The 16344-nt window shown below is 33.5% G+C and overlaps 1 protein-coding gene across 5 annotated transcripts in view; it reads right to left on the minus strand.

The window, feature by feature from the left end:
- Nbea (neurobeachin) overlaps nt 1-16344 on the minus strand; it is a 494560-nt gene that overhangs the window by 378860 nt on the left and 99356 nt on the right. For all 5 annotated transcript variants that reach the window (XM_005344001.2, XM_026778835.1, XM_026778862.1 and 2 more), the window contains exons 11-13: nt 8227-8335; nt 1498-1650; nt 193-361 (exon numbers count right to left, since the gene is read on the minus strand). In XM_005344001.2, coding sequence (XP_005344058.1) covers nt 193-361; nt 1498-1650; nt 8227-8335 — 431 coding nt within the window. The remainder of the gene's footprint in view (nt 1-192; nt 362-1497; nt 1651-8226; nt 8336-16344) is intronic.

A 16344-nucleotide genomic window follows, 5' to 3' on the forward strand; every position in this document is an offset into this window, starting at 1 on the left:
CTCTCTCTCCCTCTCTCTCCCTCTCTATCTCTCTCTTCTCTCCGATATGCAACTTCTAAGATAATAATTCTACCTCGTAAGAAATCAAAGAGCTAAAAAATTAACTGTGGTTATGCACGTGTGTCCACTGTACTTGTACCCAGGATCCAAACAAACACATTGAAATGGAAATGGGATGTCAGGGGTGCTTACCCAATCCTTTAGGTGTAATGCCACTGCTGTCAGCAGGATTAATGACCCAGTAGTAATATTTTAATGTGTGCATTAATTGCAATACTGTTCCAACTCTTCGTATGGTGGTATAAATAGTAGCAGTTCCAATAAACTCAGCAGACAAGTACGTATATAGGGAAAGTTGAACCTAATATATAATCAAAGTAAGTTTAAAGTGTTTATTAAATATAAATTTTACTTTAACTCAAATGCATAGTTAAATATTACAATTTACTATGTGATTTTAAATAACTTTTCTTAATAGCCATTTACATCTTAAAAAAATAATCAAAACAAACAGCCAACAAAACTGATTTCAATAAAGATAATCCACATGACCCAATTAGGAAAGAAGGTTCTCATCTAAGGATAATAGCCACTATCAATTATAACTGAGACTTTAATTGGTGCTAATCTTAGAAGAAATAAAATGATGGAGCTGTGGAGGCTGTCTGGGCAGCTCTTAAGGAAAGGATGTGTCAGTGGCTCTTGAGCACACTCTTTTCCATAGGAACGGCTGCAGTGCATCAGAGAACACATACTGCCATAACACACGCCAAAGGTTGTGGAACTCTACTTTCTTCATGTATTGCCACCATACAGAGATATTTAGATTTTTGACCATGTAAACATGATAATCAAGCTAATTTATTAGAAGGGGGGAAATGATTAGCTGTGGATATAGTGCCATAAATAATGAGATAAGCTTTATGAAAACCAAAAATGAAACATTACTCACTCAGTTGTGTCAAAGATTTAAAAGCTACAAAAGACAACCAAAATCACTATATCCTTCATACAGATTTAAGTTAGGATAAGTTATGAATAAATTCAATTATATAGGGCTTTTATGTAAATTTCTAGAAAAACACTGTGGCTTCTATATATGTTTATTTTAAAATATTTATGTTATGATAAAGCATCTGAGTTCAAAATGAAAGTAACTTCCCAGTCTAAATGAGCAGTGTTCTAATCTCCTTTCCTGGTCTTTCAATAGAGGTCAAGTTTCTCTCGGCTGACAAGGCATAAATCCTATCTAATAACAAAAAGTGTAGCTGTATTCCAAGTTTAATGTTTAAATATAGTTTCTTTATATATAGTATTTGTATATAGTATAATTTACATATTGAAATTTTTATCTCTGCCTCACACTGACTAGAAAATAAGCAAAAAATCTTGAATATTTTTAACTGGATACATTAGATTCAATAACTATAAGCTGTATCATTAATTTTACTTTATAACATTACAATAAAATTAAATGAATGAACCTAAAATACAGACCTTTGCAGGTGTGTGTATCCAGATGGCTGGGTTGAATAAAATATGGTCACAAAGTTGCTTCAGTAGTGGTGCTCCATGAGATAAGCCATCAAGGTATTTTGCAAATGATAAAAACTGTTCCAGGACAGCTCTGGTTATATGAACTCTTGATGACTAAAGGCAGAAACAGAGAGTCTATCTAGAAATATCTGTGATATCAAACAATACATTGTTTATAGAAATAATTCAAATCGTCCCAAAAGTTTAAATTAAAAGCAGAAAAGTATATATTGTCTCATTTAGTAAAAATGTAATTAGATGACGTTATGCTAGTCCTTTGTGTGACAGCTGGTTATCTAGTCTCTGTCCAGGAGAATTACAGATAAGTAACTCTTTTCAATAGAAAGAAGTAAGTTATAAAAAAGAATCCAAAAACTGGCAGAAGATCCTAGAGAAATTAGATTAAAATAATTGTAATAAATTAGAAAAAGAGTGCTTTTTTTTTTCAAAATCACTTCACAACAAGCACAATAGAACTCGATGTTCAATTTCTCTAGGCATTTTCAACACTGACAAATGCAGTTTGCCTGCCTTAACACAAACCTGCCTGGCCTGGCCATTGTAAAAATCAGACCTGACTTTTCTGGACCCAATGTTCTTATATGGTGTCATAATTCTCAGATTGATCTGGACACCTTTGCTTAAATATGACTTTTTTTTGTCCTCCTTTCACTACAATTAAAATATCTCTTTTGATGACACTCTGACCTTCTTCACATAACATTTTTAGACAGAGTATTCCCATCACAAACACTCAATTGCTAAGACCATATATGAGTTATCACTAAACACAGCATTCCCATCACAAACACTCAATTGCTAAGATCATATATGAGTTATCACTAAACACAGCTAAACAACAAACTTCCTGAAACTCATACGAATTCTTCAAGATGGCTTGATAAAATAGGCACTCTTCTATAAAATTGATGAACATTTAAAATATAGCCCGTCTAAAGAGAGACATCCTATAAGGGTATAGCATAGATTTTGAAAGCGTATAATGAAAATAATGTTTTAAAAGGTGTCTTGACTTTTAAACTAATCAAGCACTATAAAAATGTTTTAGATAAGCCGGGTGGTGGTGGCGCACGCCTTTAATCCCAGCACTCGGGAGGCAGAGGCAGGCGGATCTCTGTGAGTTCGAGATCAGCCTGGTCTACAAGAGCTAGTTCCAGGACAGGCTCCAAAACCACAGAGAAACCCTGTCTAAAAAAAAAAAAAAAAAAAAATGTTTTAGATATACCAATTCTTGAGTATAGATATAATGATTCTTGAGTTATAGTTTATTTGGCCAATGCTACACTGTAATATAATTTCAGACAAAGATGTGGCATATTGCTCTTCAGAAAAACTCAGTATAAACTCAAATGCTGAAAGGCTGCCAACGCCAACAAGCATTACGACCATATTCACCTGATAATAATCTATAGTTTACAGATTAGGTTTTGAACTTGCCATGAAAGGCATCCTCAAGAGTATCACATTGAACCTTTATATAGAGATGCTTGTCTTTTAATGCTCATTAATACTAATGGAGAACAGTTAAAACTAAAGATACATACATAATCTTTACAAAAAAAATTTCAAAACTGAGTTTTGTTGGCTACTAAAAGTTTTCCATGTGTACAATGAACCTTCTCTGCAATAGCATTCACTTTCACCTGTGGATGGAACGTACTCATTATTTCTCTGATCCTCTAAGTTATCTGGGCAACTTTCTTTCCTTTTATCTTCTAGTAACTTCTCTAATTGCTCATTAAATGTTTATTTAACAATATTCATATTAAATTTAAAAATGTAAGCAAGAACAGAAAAGATAAACTGGGAGATTAGAAAAGATAAAAAGAAACCTAAACTTCAATTGACTACATTTTTTTCTGTTTTGCAATGTATTCATTTTAACAAGCAAAATAATCTTTTTAAAAAGTACAGTGATAGTGATATGTAGCTCAGTGGTAGAGTGTTCTCTTTGCATGTGTAAGACATTTGGGAAAACACACATACTAAAGAGATTTATATTGGACAATTAATAGGAATATATCTTAGGCAGAAGCATCACAATGTGAATGTCATAGAAATAAAAACTTTTGGTTTTGAGTCACATAACATGAGACTATTTTAATTTATTTATTGTTCATGCATTTCTCAATGTATTTTAATCCTTGTCACCACCATCACCATATCACATCCCAATCCTTCTTACACAAGGTCAGGGAAAACAGCTGTGAAACAGTGTTTTCTGGACATAAATGGCCAATATACTCACGAACACATAATTATGAACTATATGAGGCCAGTGCTATGCATACATGTAATATCAGCTGAAGGCTAAGGGAGGATGATGACGGGTTCTGGAATAGCCTGTCTAGAGAGTTGTTTCAAAAGAAAAGAAAGGAAGGCGCCTGGGGAGGGGGTTTACTGATTGTGCATCCAGAAACCCAGGTTCATTTCCCAACTCCTACATGGTAATCAAAATTGTTTGTAACTCCAGTTTCAGAGGATCTCTTCTTGCCATTGTAGGCACCAGGCACACAACTGGTACAAAGATACATATGCAGGTAAAACATCCATATATTAAATAAATAAATCTTTAAAAAAAGAAAGGGAGGAAATAGAAAGGAAGGGGAGGGGAAGGCTATGTAACACATTAAGTATATAGGTAAATATATTTGGAAATAGAATATGATATATTAGAAGAAACAACTGCAGTATTCACTCTGAAGTAACTAAACAGCAAATAATATCACTGAATTCTTTAGGGAGCAACTTATGCTGAATAAAACAGTATTTATCTAACAGGATGTAATGGCTTAGCAGAAATTTTTATTTTATTGAAAACCATTCAATACATAAAAACATGCATTGTTATTATATGTTCCATAACTGTGGGAATTATTTTAATTGGTAAACATGTATCATAAATAATTGAACCTTTGTACCAAGGTTCAATTCCTAAGATACCAAGGGTGAGGTCCACCAACCTAACTAAATCACATTTATCTAATGTTGGGGGACAGGTGACAATTTATTTTATAGATTCAACATCAAACTCTAGCATTTCCGTTAAAACAATTATAGATGTAAAGGAGGGCAAGACCTAGGCTTACAGATCTACTACAAGAAAAGAACCATGTATGGATGCAAAATAGAAAACTTTTCTTTCTACCTAGACGTGAGGGTATAGAGCAAAAACAGCTGTAGGATAAGGCAATCCTGGAGACAGCATAAAAGAGACATAGACAAACCTGGTGTCTGATACCATTTAAGACTTACATAATCAAGACTAACACTGAATTAACTATTTAGATGGCTCTGTAACTTTTCTTTTCACTGTGTTTGAGAAATTTTCTTGCCTGTTGGTTTCCAGCTAAAAGTTTAGCTAGTTTAATCCTTCAGCAGGTTATTAATGGACAGAAAACAAATGAAGTGGGGACATAGTTGTACAAATCAATATACTATTACTTTATTGAAGACATAAATTCACTCAAATACAACACTCTTTTGAGTTATACTAAATAATAATTCTTGCCATTGTACAGACCTAGCCAAATTCCCTAAATAAAGCTTGCAACTTCTTAAATAGCCAGATATTAAATTTTTGTTAATAACTCAAGTTGGATGTTCTGTCAATTCTTGCCAAGATGAAGACTGATAAGCTATTGTTATCATTTGGATGTGAACTATTGTCCATTCTCCTAGCTGGGAACACTATTATAAAAGCACTATTATAAAAGCTGGGAGCACTATTATAAAAGGCGTTAGAAAGGTCACAAAAAAGCATCTAACTATAAGTAGTCACTACAGGTAAGCCCTACAAAGATACAAAGGATTCAGATACATGGAGAAGAAAAGTAACAGAAGAGTGAAGCAAAAGGCCAGCATGGGCATGCACACACTTACTGCTAAGAGAAAGGCAAAGAGGGATGATACAGTGAAGTCAAGGAGAAGGGTAAAATATGTCAGAGGTATGAGATTAACAATTCAGTTAAATAAGAAGTAAGATCATTTAAAGAAGTAATGTGAGTGTAAGACAGACTATGTAAATATCCTGGTCAGTTTTAGCCATCACCCTGAAACAGCCTAGAGTCATAGGAAAGTAGTCTCAATTGATGCCTGCCCATATGATTCTTCCCTGTGAACATGCCCATGGGGAATTATGGTGACTTTTAATTGATATAGGAGGTCCCAGCTCACTGTGAGTGGCACCATTACCTGGGCAGGTAATTCCTGGGCTATAAAGAAGGCTAGGCAAGCATGAGTCTAAGCCATCCACCTAGCCAACCTGGCATGTATTCTTTTTTTTTTCATGGTTTCTGCTTCAAGTTCCTGCCTGAGTTCCTGCCCTCACTAACTCAATGGTAGGCAGGAACCCTAAAGTGAAAATAAGCCCCTTTCTTCCTTAACTTTCTTTTGTTCACTATTTTATCACAGCAACAGATATAAAACCAGAAAAGTAACTAATGTGGAAAGAGGATGATGCTGGGACTAAAATGGTATCCATTCATGCTAAGGAGAGTAAGGAGTAGGAAATAGCAATGCTCTTAATTTTAAATTTTAAAGATGTATTTATTGCATTTTGTGTGACTGGTTTGTCTACATGTATATCTGTATACCACATGCATGCCCAGTTGATCAGTAAGTCAGAAGAGGGCTTTTGGGTCCCCTAGATCTGGAATTATGGGTGATTACAGACCACCATCTAGGTACTAAGAACTTAACCTGAAGCTTCTGCAAAAGAACTAAGTGTTCTTAACCAATAAGATATCTCTCTAGTCCCTGATATTGGATACATTCTGATGGATAAAATAATTAGAGTGCTTGGGTTTAGTGTGGGAAAAACCATAGTCAAAATGGATTAAAGTATTAGGTTTAGCTAAATGATAACAGCATTAAATAAAAAAAGGACAATAGAACACATGAGAGAAAAAGCAGACTCAATATTTTGGCTAATGAAATTTATGCAGAAGAGTGGATATCATAGTGGAACTTGAATGGAAGAGACATGAGAATAATAAGTATCTAAAATTAAAGAAACCAAATGGATGATCTTAATTGAATGACTTACAGAAGAAAAGGTTTTCAAGAAGAAGACCAGCAGATGAACACAGACTTAAGAGTAAAGGTAGGAATAAAAGAATGCAAGAACAGGAAATAGAGAAGCTGACACAAAATTGAAATAAGGCATTGCTGGAATGTAATGTTGTAGCTGTTATCAAAGTGAAGAAAATCTAAATAAGCAAGCATCAAAACAAGGTCCGAGAAGGAAAGGTTTCAGCAATATGAATACAAGTATGGTGATTATCTTATTGGAACAACAACATATTTACAAGTAAATGGAAGTTTTCTATTTGGAGATTAATGACTATGGTTAACAAAGTAAGAAACAAATTAGAATTTCCTAAGACCAAACAGAAAAAAATCTAAAAGATCAAAATGATTATGACAAACAAAAATTTAAAACTAAACAATACTTCAATTGGGTTTTGAAAAGCCTATATAATTATAATTATATTTTATTATTAATAATTATAATTATTAAATGCACTGTCCATGAGATCATTAATAAGAGTTGTCTATTATTCAACTTCTAGTCAACCTTGCAGCAGAAGTCTCAGATAGTACAATAAAGCAACAAGAAAGACAGAGACAGTTATCAGAAAAGAAATTAAGTCATCAGTTTTCGATATTACTTTTACAAACAAAATTTTAAAGCATCTACAAAGGTCTATAACAAATGAAGGAGTAGCAATAGCAATACAAGTTTGGACTAATCAATAATTATATTTCTATATTCATGACAAGTCAAAAACTAAACACATGATTATGACATGAAATAACATGTTTGATAGGAATAAATCCATCAAAAAACAGGTAATTTTCTACACACAAAAAAGAAGGCATCGTAAAGAATTAAAAAGATGAAATATGTGAAGGATTTAATAAGAAGATCACTATAACAAAATAAAACTGCTTGTTTTATGAGAAATGATAAGTTGATATATGTGAAACTACAAAGACAAAGGAGTTAGGCAATCTTAAAGAGTAATAAGGACTGCATTATCAGCTACTAAAATGTACCAAGAAACTATACAAAAGTTGTGTAGTGCCTAAAAAAACATAAAAGAAAATCGTACTCATAAGGTCCCTGTTTTACTGTTTTGTAGCATAGCAGAAAACTATCTTTTCAAATAAACGGATTAGCTGGATACGAGTACTTGTACTCAAGAATGTTGTTATATTCCAGTAAACCCACTGTAGACAAAGCAGTATAAGTCAAGAATGCATTGAATTTACCTAATATACTAGAATCTTAGCTTAGTACATGCTCACACTTCAAAACTTGCCGTTTCCCCTCATAACTATTGGTCACTGAAAGTTGTAACTTGTGGTCATTCTTTGTAGCACTAGGATGAGGAAAATCCCAGACTAATCTCAAACTTATTATGCTCCTGCCTCAGTTTCCCTAGGTTGGGAGAGAATTTGTCTCCAGTTTCTACTTTCATTCACAATTTCTTAATTTGATATCAATGCTTACATTCAAAGCATAATATAAAATGTTCTTTAATTATCACACAATATTACCACTGAAAGATCAAAGGGTAACTAAGGAAATATGATTAGAGATTTTCAACTGTTCCAGTGTCAGAAGCTACATACAAAAGCCATCAACACATATGTATCACTTACCTTTTCAAGTAAGTAGCCGATGACTAAAAAGCCTTTTCCACCCAGCATCTGTTCTTGCATGGCTACTGAACTTTTAAGTAGTTCAACGAGGAATGCCAAAAGAGTAGCACTGTGTGTAAAGTACAAATAATTTCATTTTGTAGCCATTAAATATTTATTATAAACAAAGTGCTCCATTTGTTATGCCAAAGAATAAGAAACATTCAAATTAATTTCTATTGTGTTAAAAAAATATTATAGGGCTTTTAATACACAAATATGTAGTGGGAGAGAATTTGCTTTCCACAAGCAAGAGAAGATGCAATTAGTTTTATCCTTCAAATGGATAACAATAAACTAAAAAATAACTATATAATTTATATCTCAGTTAAACATAAAAAGTGTCTATACATATATTAAAAACAAATTCCTACTTTAAGTGAACCTGGCAAAAGAAACATATCACTATTCTACAATATATACCCTATCATAATATTGTATTTAAAAACAGGCTATAAACTTTTAATATGCACAGGAAATTGTTTGTGAAGAAGATGCTTGTTGTTAAACTAACTTATTTTAGAACTACTGTTTATAAGCAAGCACTTTCTTTATATATAAAGGTCAGCCAGAGAAATTTCAAACACCACTGACGTCCACGAATGCCCTCAGAAAAATTCATGAGAGCAAAGTAAAGACCCATATATTATAGAAATGAGAAACTGCTAAAATTAATTAATTACACAATACTCACAAACATATAAAATCAGATAATGGTAGGTACCAGACAATGAAAAGCACTTGGTATATACACTGAATGAATAAATGAGGAAACAAAAGAAAAGTGATTGCAATGAATTAAGCTTTGATAATGTATTTCTTCATAAGTTAGAGATATATTTTCAACCAGCATAAAACATGAATGAAAATATACACCTTTCATTATGTGTGTTTAATACAGTTATAAGTTATAAGAAATTGCCATATACTAGACCTTATCAGGAACCGAACTGACATCTATCTGAAACGTTTTATAATATGCCTTATGTTGCCTATTTATAAAGAAACACAGCAGTACTCATTTTTAAAAATATTTAAGAAAATTTGATAAAGAGGAGAGATTATTAAAGAAATCTAATTAACTGGGTTTTGACTTACTTTAGCTTTCCTGGTTTCAATAGTATTGACAACACACTTCCCCAGTAATTTGAATTATTTACATTTATTTATTTATTGGTTAGAATAAAAAAAATCTCATAACTATGAGTAACAACAAAATGATCATTACCATTATTATAAAACTGATGATTAAAAAACAACTTGATATTCTGAAAAACATACTACCCAGAAATAAAATACTTCATCACAGTAAATAAAAACTCAATCACATTAGCTAGTTCTACATCCTTAAACCACACACACACACACAAAAAGTTAGTATTACCAACCAGTGATAGTCTTTTTACTTTGTCCTTGAGCTAAAGGTACGTATTTATAAGAAAAACACACTAAAAGGGACTCCCTTGGGATTCTGCAAAGAAGCTATTAAGCAATCTAGTTGATTTTAAATGAACTGGGTCACTAGTCAAGTCCACTCACAAATAACTGCTTAAGTCTTCTATTACATATAACACTTCTGCTTAAATGTTGGAAAACAAAGAAAGCTACTGCATACAGTCCACAATTTTCAAACCTATTCATTGAATTGCACAGACACATGAGTTAGGGAAGTGGGTTCCTAAGCATCAGAACTGCCAAAAGGGAAGACTCAAGTCGGCCTCACAATGGTCCCTATAATACATTAAGGAAAGATTCTTTGAGAAAGTCACACACATATGCACATAAAATTACAAAAATGCTGTGAACTTTTATAAGCCTTTTATGTCACAAAGCTATCCATCTGCAGTCATGAAATGCATGAACTCAGACCTATAAAAACAGTGGCACTCCAGTGCAGAAGCAGAAAATACACTTGTTATAGTTCCAAAATCTAAACACAAGATCATGCTGTCCATAAAACACAGGTTCCACTTTGGTATTACCCGTGACAATGGAAAATTCAAATGCATTTACTAACCGAAGTATTTTTAATTTACACCTAAGAACAAATGCAATAATAGTTCCACATCTTTTAAAAAAATTTTAAAGTAAGGTATTTTTGACATGACGGACTTAATAGTAAATAGATGGCCATCTTCGAAGATGTACAATTTCAAACATAATTTAACAAACTTACCAGTAACTAAAATGCATCGGTTTGCTGCAGGGCTCACAATAAACTTGCAAAATTCTGTGTACTGCCATACAAAATTTCTCTCCATTCTTGCCTATTTTCAACTCCCCTAGATACAAAGGCAAATATAAAGGATACTTCAGCCCATTCCTATATCTCCTGCATTCCACTTCCTGTCTAGAACATCAGTTCATGTGTAGAGGGTCTAAACATATACCCTAAGCCAATAGGCAAGCAGCTCTGTCAGCCAAAACTAAGACAACATAAAACATGCTGTGCAAAGTACAGCTTCAGCCAGTCAGAGACAGTTAGAGGATTCCTTGGTAGACTAGGGGGTATTAATTTTTATGCAGTGATATAAAACTGCTAACCTTTTCAGTTAAAAGTATTATAATGTATTTTTTGTAAGTAACAAATCTACTTTAGGAATGGATGGGGATTTGAAATCCTGCTCCTTTGAAGAACAATAACACTAATAATTTACTGGGGCTTTTTTTCCTGAAAACTTAATTATATATTCCAGTTCTTAATAAATCTTGATTAAGTTAGTAAATAATATTCACATCATTCACATCATTACCTATGATAGCTAAATGTCAAGGGGTGGAAGAGGTAGCATGATACCAACAACAAGTCAGGATAATTGTTGCCAAGGCCTGCTAACCATCTTAGTAGAGAATTCTTCAACAGTTGTGAACAACATAGGAGAATATTTAGTTGGTGTATATATAATAATTTTAAATGAAAATACATACACTATATTTTCATTCTATTAAAATGTATATGAATGCAAGATTGACTTATTTTCAGTGTTTTTTCCACTTAGTGTTTCAAAATAACTAATGTAGACTATTCATTGATGGAATCAAGAAGTTTTAATATCTTTGGGTACTTCTGATGTTCAGATACACATGACATTGCAAAGATATTCCTCCTTTGTAAATGAAGTGAGAAAGGATGAATAGATAATCTATGAACATTTCTAAAGCCTTATCATATAAAAATAAAATCTGAATATTTGACTTTTATATTAAAACAAACAAGCTATATCTCAGTTGGCTTTCAAAATATACATCTTTTTATTAAATAGAATGTAATGAAACTATGCAAAACTAAAAAAATTTTGCTGAGACCCAATACCTCTTTCTCCACTTTTAAAATGATATATTTGATATCTTAAAAAATCTTTAGCACAATTAGTGTCAAATTAGATTCAAAAGTAGATTAAGCCCAAATAAAATGTAAGATATCCTTAAAATCTTTTGAAAATTTCAGTTTTCATCTCTTTAAGCAGCCTAATGTTAAAATACACTAATATCTTTCAAAGATTATTAAAATCATATAAAATACCTACTACACCACAGATTATGCGTTATTTTGTGACTCTCAAGCAAAGAGGATCAGTCTGTTTGGGATGCAAAGAAAGTTCAAGGCTGATCTAAGAAACTCTGTGAGACCTTGGCACAAACATAAAACGGGGTAGGGGGAGTGGTCCAGGCATATGGAGAAATGCTTGCCCAGCATGTATAAGGCAATAGATCTGATCTCAGTACTTTAAAAGGGTTTTTTTTTAAAAAAAATTAAAAATTAAAATATCAGAAGAGTTAACCTCCTTCACAGTTCAAAATGAGAAAGGCCCAATCCAAGTTTCTAACTGCAAGTCCAGTTAGCAGTTTTTGAACATGGCACTCCTAAAAACATCACTTCAAAGTTATACAAGGAAACACTGTCATGGGCAATCCCACCTTACTCGGTATGCACAAAAGCTTCACACCAAAGGAAACTGCTGAAAGGATACAGCAAATGCAGCACTGGTAAAAGAAAGGACAGACAGAACATGGGGTATCTTTTGGGTATTTTTTTTTACTATGTAATCTCTTGTTAATTTCAGTGTTTTCTTTCAGATAATTTAAACATGAAAATACTTAAAAGAGATTTTCAGAGGCATTTTACAACTCAAGTCACTAAACATTTATATCTTTCTGTTATAGGTTGTAAATTTATATTTCAATATCCTATATCCAACAGATAGAAAAAAAACTTCAAAGTCTAAAATTTTACTATTGAGATGTACCAATAAAAGAAACAAAAATGTTAAATGTATACATTGCCTGGAGAGATGGCTCATCAGTGAAGAGCACTGGCTGCTCTTGCAGAGGACCATGGTTTGGTTCCCAGCACCTATATGGTGGCTTATTTGTATCTCCAATTCCAGGGGATCTGATGCTCTCTTCTGGCCTCCACGGGGCACCCACAAATTAAAATGTCCTTGTGCTCACCCTTCTGCTTTGGACTCACACCACCTCAACACCTGTAACGTAGCAAGAATGCTTCTCTGTCACTACAGCTCTGACTTCTTAAGAAAGCCATGTAAGTGGAGTAAATACGTGATCTTCCAAGGTTCCCCTGTAGACTTCCATATATTATCCAAATTTGAGATTCAACCTGGCAAATACATATTTCAGATTATCTTTTAATTGTTAAATATTTCATGGTAAATTGATGAATCACTTTGGACATCCATTCATCTCAAGAGAGCACTAGGCTTATAGCATGGCAGTGTGAATGAATAAGGCTACTATAAAAATAAATAGGAATGTGTGAGTGAGCAGTTTCCATTCTTTTCTCATAAATAATACCAAAGAGTAGAAGAATAAAATATGTATGCATATGGCTAGCTTTATACATAACTGCCAAACTATATTCCAAACATTCTGTACCATTTGGCAATACCACTAATACTGGGTTTCTGCTGTGTGTGGCACATTGCTGCCAGTGCAGTCAGCAAGTTTTTATTATTATTTTTTTATTTTATTTTGGTTTTGGTTTTAGTTTATTTAGACAGTCTTCTAGGTGTACAATGGCTATCTAAAAGTGACAGCTCCCAACAGCTAATTCTGTTGAAAACCTTCTTGAGCTAGTCTGACACATTCATTTTACTAATGTGTCTGCTTAGGTGAGATTTCTTTGACTATTTTTAATTGGATTTTTTTTATATTTGAGGAATAACAGTGGTTTATATACAATTGGAAGAACTCTTGTTCAAACAAGACATGGGCTATTATCTTATTCCAATCTGTAGCATGTCTTTTCATTGCATTTTTTATTGTCTGAGAATTCAATACATTGATCAAGTTCTTCCCCTCCTACACTTTACCCAAAATTTCATGTGTTCTTTTTCTTAAATCCAGCAAGTCTACTTAGTGCTACCAGTATGTGCATTAGTGTGGAACCATCTACTGAAACATGGGTAGTCTCTTGGGGTAAAAAACACCTCCAACAAAGGTATCCCATTTTCCATACCATGGTTTTTATTAGACAGTTATGGTGTCTGGGAAAGGCACTGCTCCCTCATTATAGGGTAATTCCATTTAAACTTTCAAAAATATATGCACACATTTTAGGAAGCTCTAAAAAGTTAAGCTTTTTCAAATTGGTACTGTCACTATAGAAACAGGCTAGGAGATTCCTTAAAAAGCTAGTACCAGATCTACCATATTGTTATCATGAATACCAATGTAGTTGTTTGAATAAGAATAATCCCCATATGTTCATATATTTGAATGTTTAGTGGGAGATGAAAGGGATTAGAAGGTGTAGCCTTGTTGGATGAAGTTTGTCACTGGGGGTAGCTTTTAAATGCTCAAGTCAGGCACAATGTCATTTTCGTTCTGCTGCCTGCAGATCAGGATGTAGAACTCTCAGCTACTTCTCCAGCACCAGATCTGCTTGCATGCTGCCAAGCTTGCTATCATGATGATAATGGACTAAATCTCTTAAACTGTAAACAAGATCCAATAAAATGCTTTCTAAGAATTATAGCGGTCGTAATGTCTCTGCACAGCAATAAAACATGGACTAAAACAGCCACCTTGGGCATATACTCAATAAAATTAGAGATGCTAGTTCTCCTACGTTCACAATCGCTAGGAAATGGAAATAGTATACATGTCCATCAACTAATGAATGGATTGAAAGTGTGGTTCATTTACACAACGGTCTATTATTCAGCTGTTTAAGGAAAATAAAATTACTATATTTGCAGGTAAATGGGAGTGATCTAAAAAACATGATGCTGAGTAAGGTAACCCAGATTTGCAAAGACAAATGCTGTAGTTCCTTCCCATGTGCAGAGACTGGTTTTGAAATATATGTTTAAACTGGAAAACCGGTAGAAGTCAGAAAACCAGTAAGATAGGGGAAGAGGGGCTCTCAAGGGATGGGAGAGAGAATGCAAGTGGTCTCAAAGGGGCCTGAGGAATAACAGAAGAAGAGTTAAATTAGAGGAGGGAGGGTGGAGGAGGGAGCATTACCACTAAAGGTATTTTACCGCATTTTATCCAGAACAGAAATATTGATTTTGATGATATCGTGTGAATATTTTCTTTCGTGCATTAGCTTTGGTGTCATATCTAAAGAAGAGTTTGTCTAGCCTGTTACAAAGATTTCCTCTTTAGCAGTTTCATGTTCTATATTTTGGTTTTTTTTTTTAAAAAAAAGGTAAATTTTACTTGAGATACATTATTTATCTTTGATTGACGATTTGGGCATATGACTATTTTCCTGCCATTATTTAAAAGTATGCTCGCACCTTTATCAAAAACAAAACAAAACAAAAAACTCCAAGTGTTTAACTGTGCTCCTCATTGTAGCTTTACAGTAAGTCCCAAAGTCAGCTAATTAAAACTCCCTCAATCTCACTGTGCTGCAAATGTAGTTTAAGCACTCCCACATAAGTCTTAGAGTCATCTTTTTCACCAATGGCTGGTGTTCTAGTAAATCTGTATAACAACTTAAGGATGTTTTTAATATATTTAGCGTCCCTATCCAGGAAACTTCCATAACTTTCCACTTACTTAAATATTAAATTTATTTTATTTAATTTGCAGTTTTCAGCACAAAATTCCTATATGTCTTATGTAATTTTTTTCAAAGTCAATATAGAATGCTTTATTTAATCTTAAAAGTGCAGTATTTTTGTCATTTAAAAAGTCACTTATTGGTGTCATTTTCAGATAGTTTCTTTGAGTGTATTGCTGCTCTTGTTTTTGTTTTTGTTCTCCAACATTTCAAAGTTATTAATAGTTGCATTTTATGTCTTTCAAGTGATGTTGATTATTTTTTTTTCTTTTTTTTAAATTTATTTATTTATTGAGGATTTCTGCCTCCTCCCCGCCACCGCCTCCCATTTCCCTTCCCCTCCCCATAGCGGACAATGAAGGCTACTGAGAACTCAAGAACAATGGCAATGGATTTTTGATCCTACTGCACGTGCTGGCTTTGGGGGGGGCCTGGGCAGTTTGGATGCTCACCTTACTAGACCTGGATGGAGGTGGGTGGTTCTTGGACTTCCCACAGGTCAGGGAACCCTGATGGCTCTTCAAGCTGTCTTATATAATTTATGCTTAAACATTTAAATTTTTTAAAATATTCTTTTAAAAATCTGTGTGTGCATGCCTGACTCCGTATCTGCCTGCCTACCTTTCTTAGAATGTGTATCAGCATGGTTGCGCAGGTACATACAGAGAACAGAGGCACTAGTTCCCTTCATTGGAGTTACACATGGATGTTAACCACTTTATGCAGGAACCAATCATAGGTTCTCAGGTTCTCTGCAAGAGCAGTATGTCTTCCTAAACACTAAGCTATCTCTTTATCCTCTGAAACCACTCTTGAGTTATTGTTTTAATTAGGTGTTGTATGGCACATTGTTAGATCCAGAGAAAAATAGTTTAATATCATTTCAGAATATTTTAACTTACATATGCTAAAGAGTGTAAAACTACTAAACTTGGACTTTCACGTGTGTCAATTTCATGAAAATTGTAGGCTCACAGTAAGGAATTCTCCGCTTTCTATTTGGTCACTGACACTTTTACTTCTCTTTTTTTTTTAATTTATTTATT

The sequence above is a fragment of the Microtus ochrogaster genome, chromosome 1 (assembly GCF_000317375.1).
Source record: "Microtus ochrogaster isolate Prairie Vole_2 chromosome 1, MicOch1.0, whole genome shotgun sequence".
NCBI classification, from domain to species: domain Eukaryota; kingdom Metazoa; phylum Chordata; class Mammalia; order Rodentia; family Cricetidae; genus Microtus; species Microtus ochrogaster.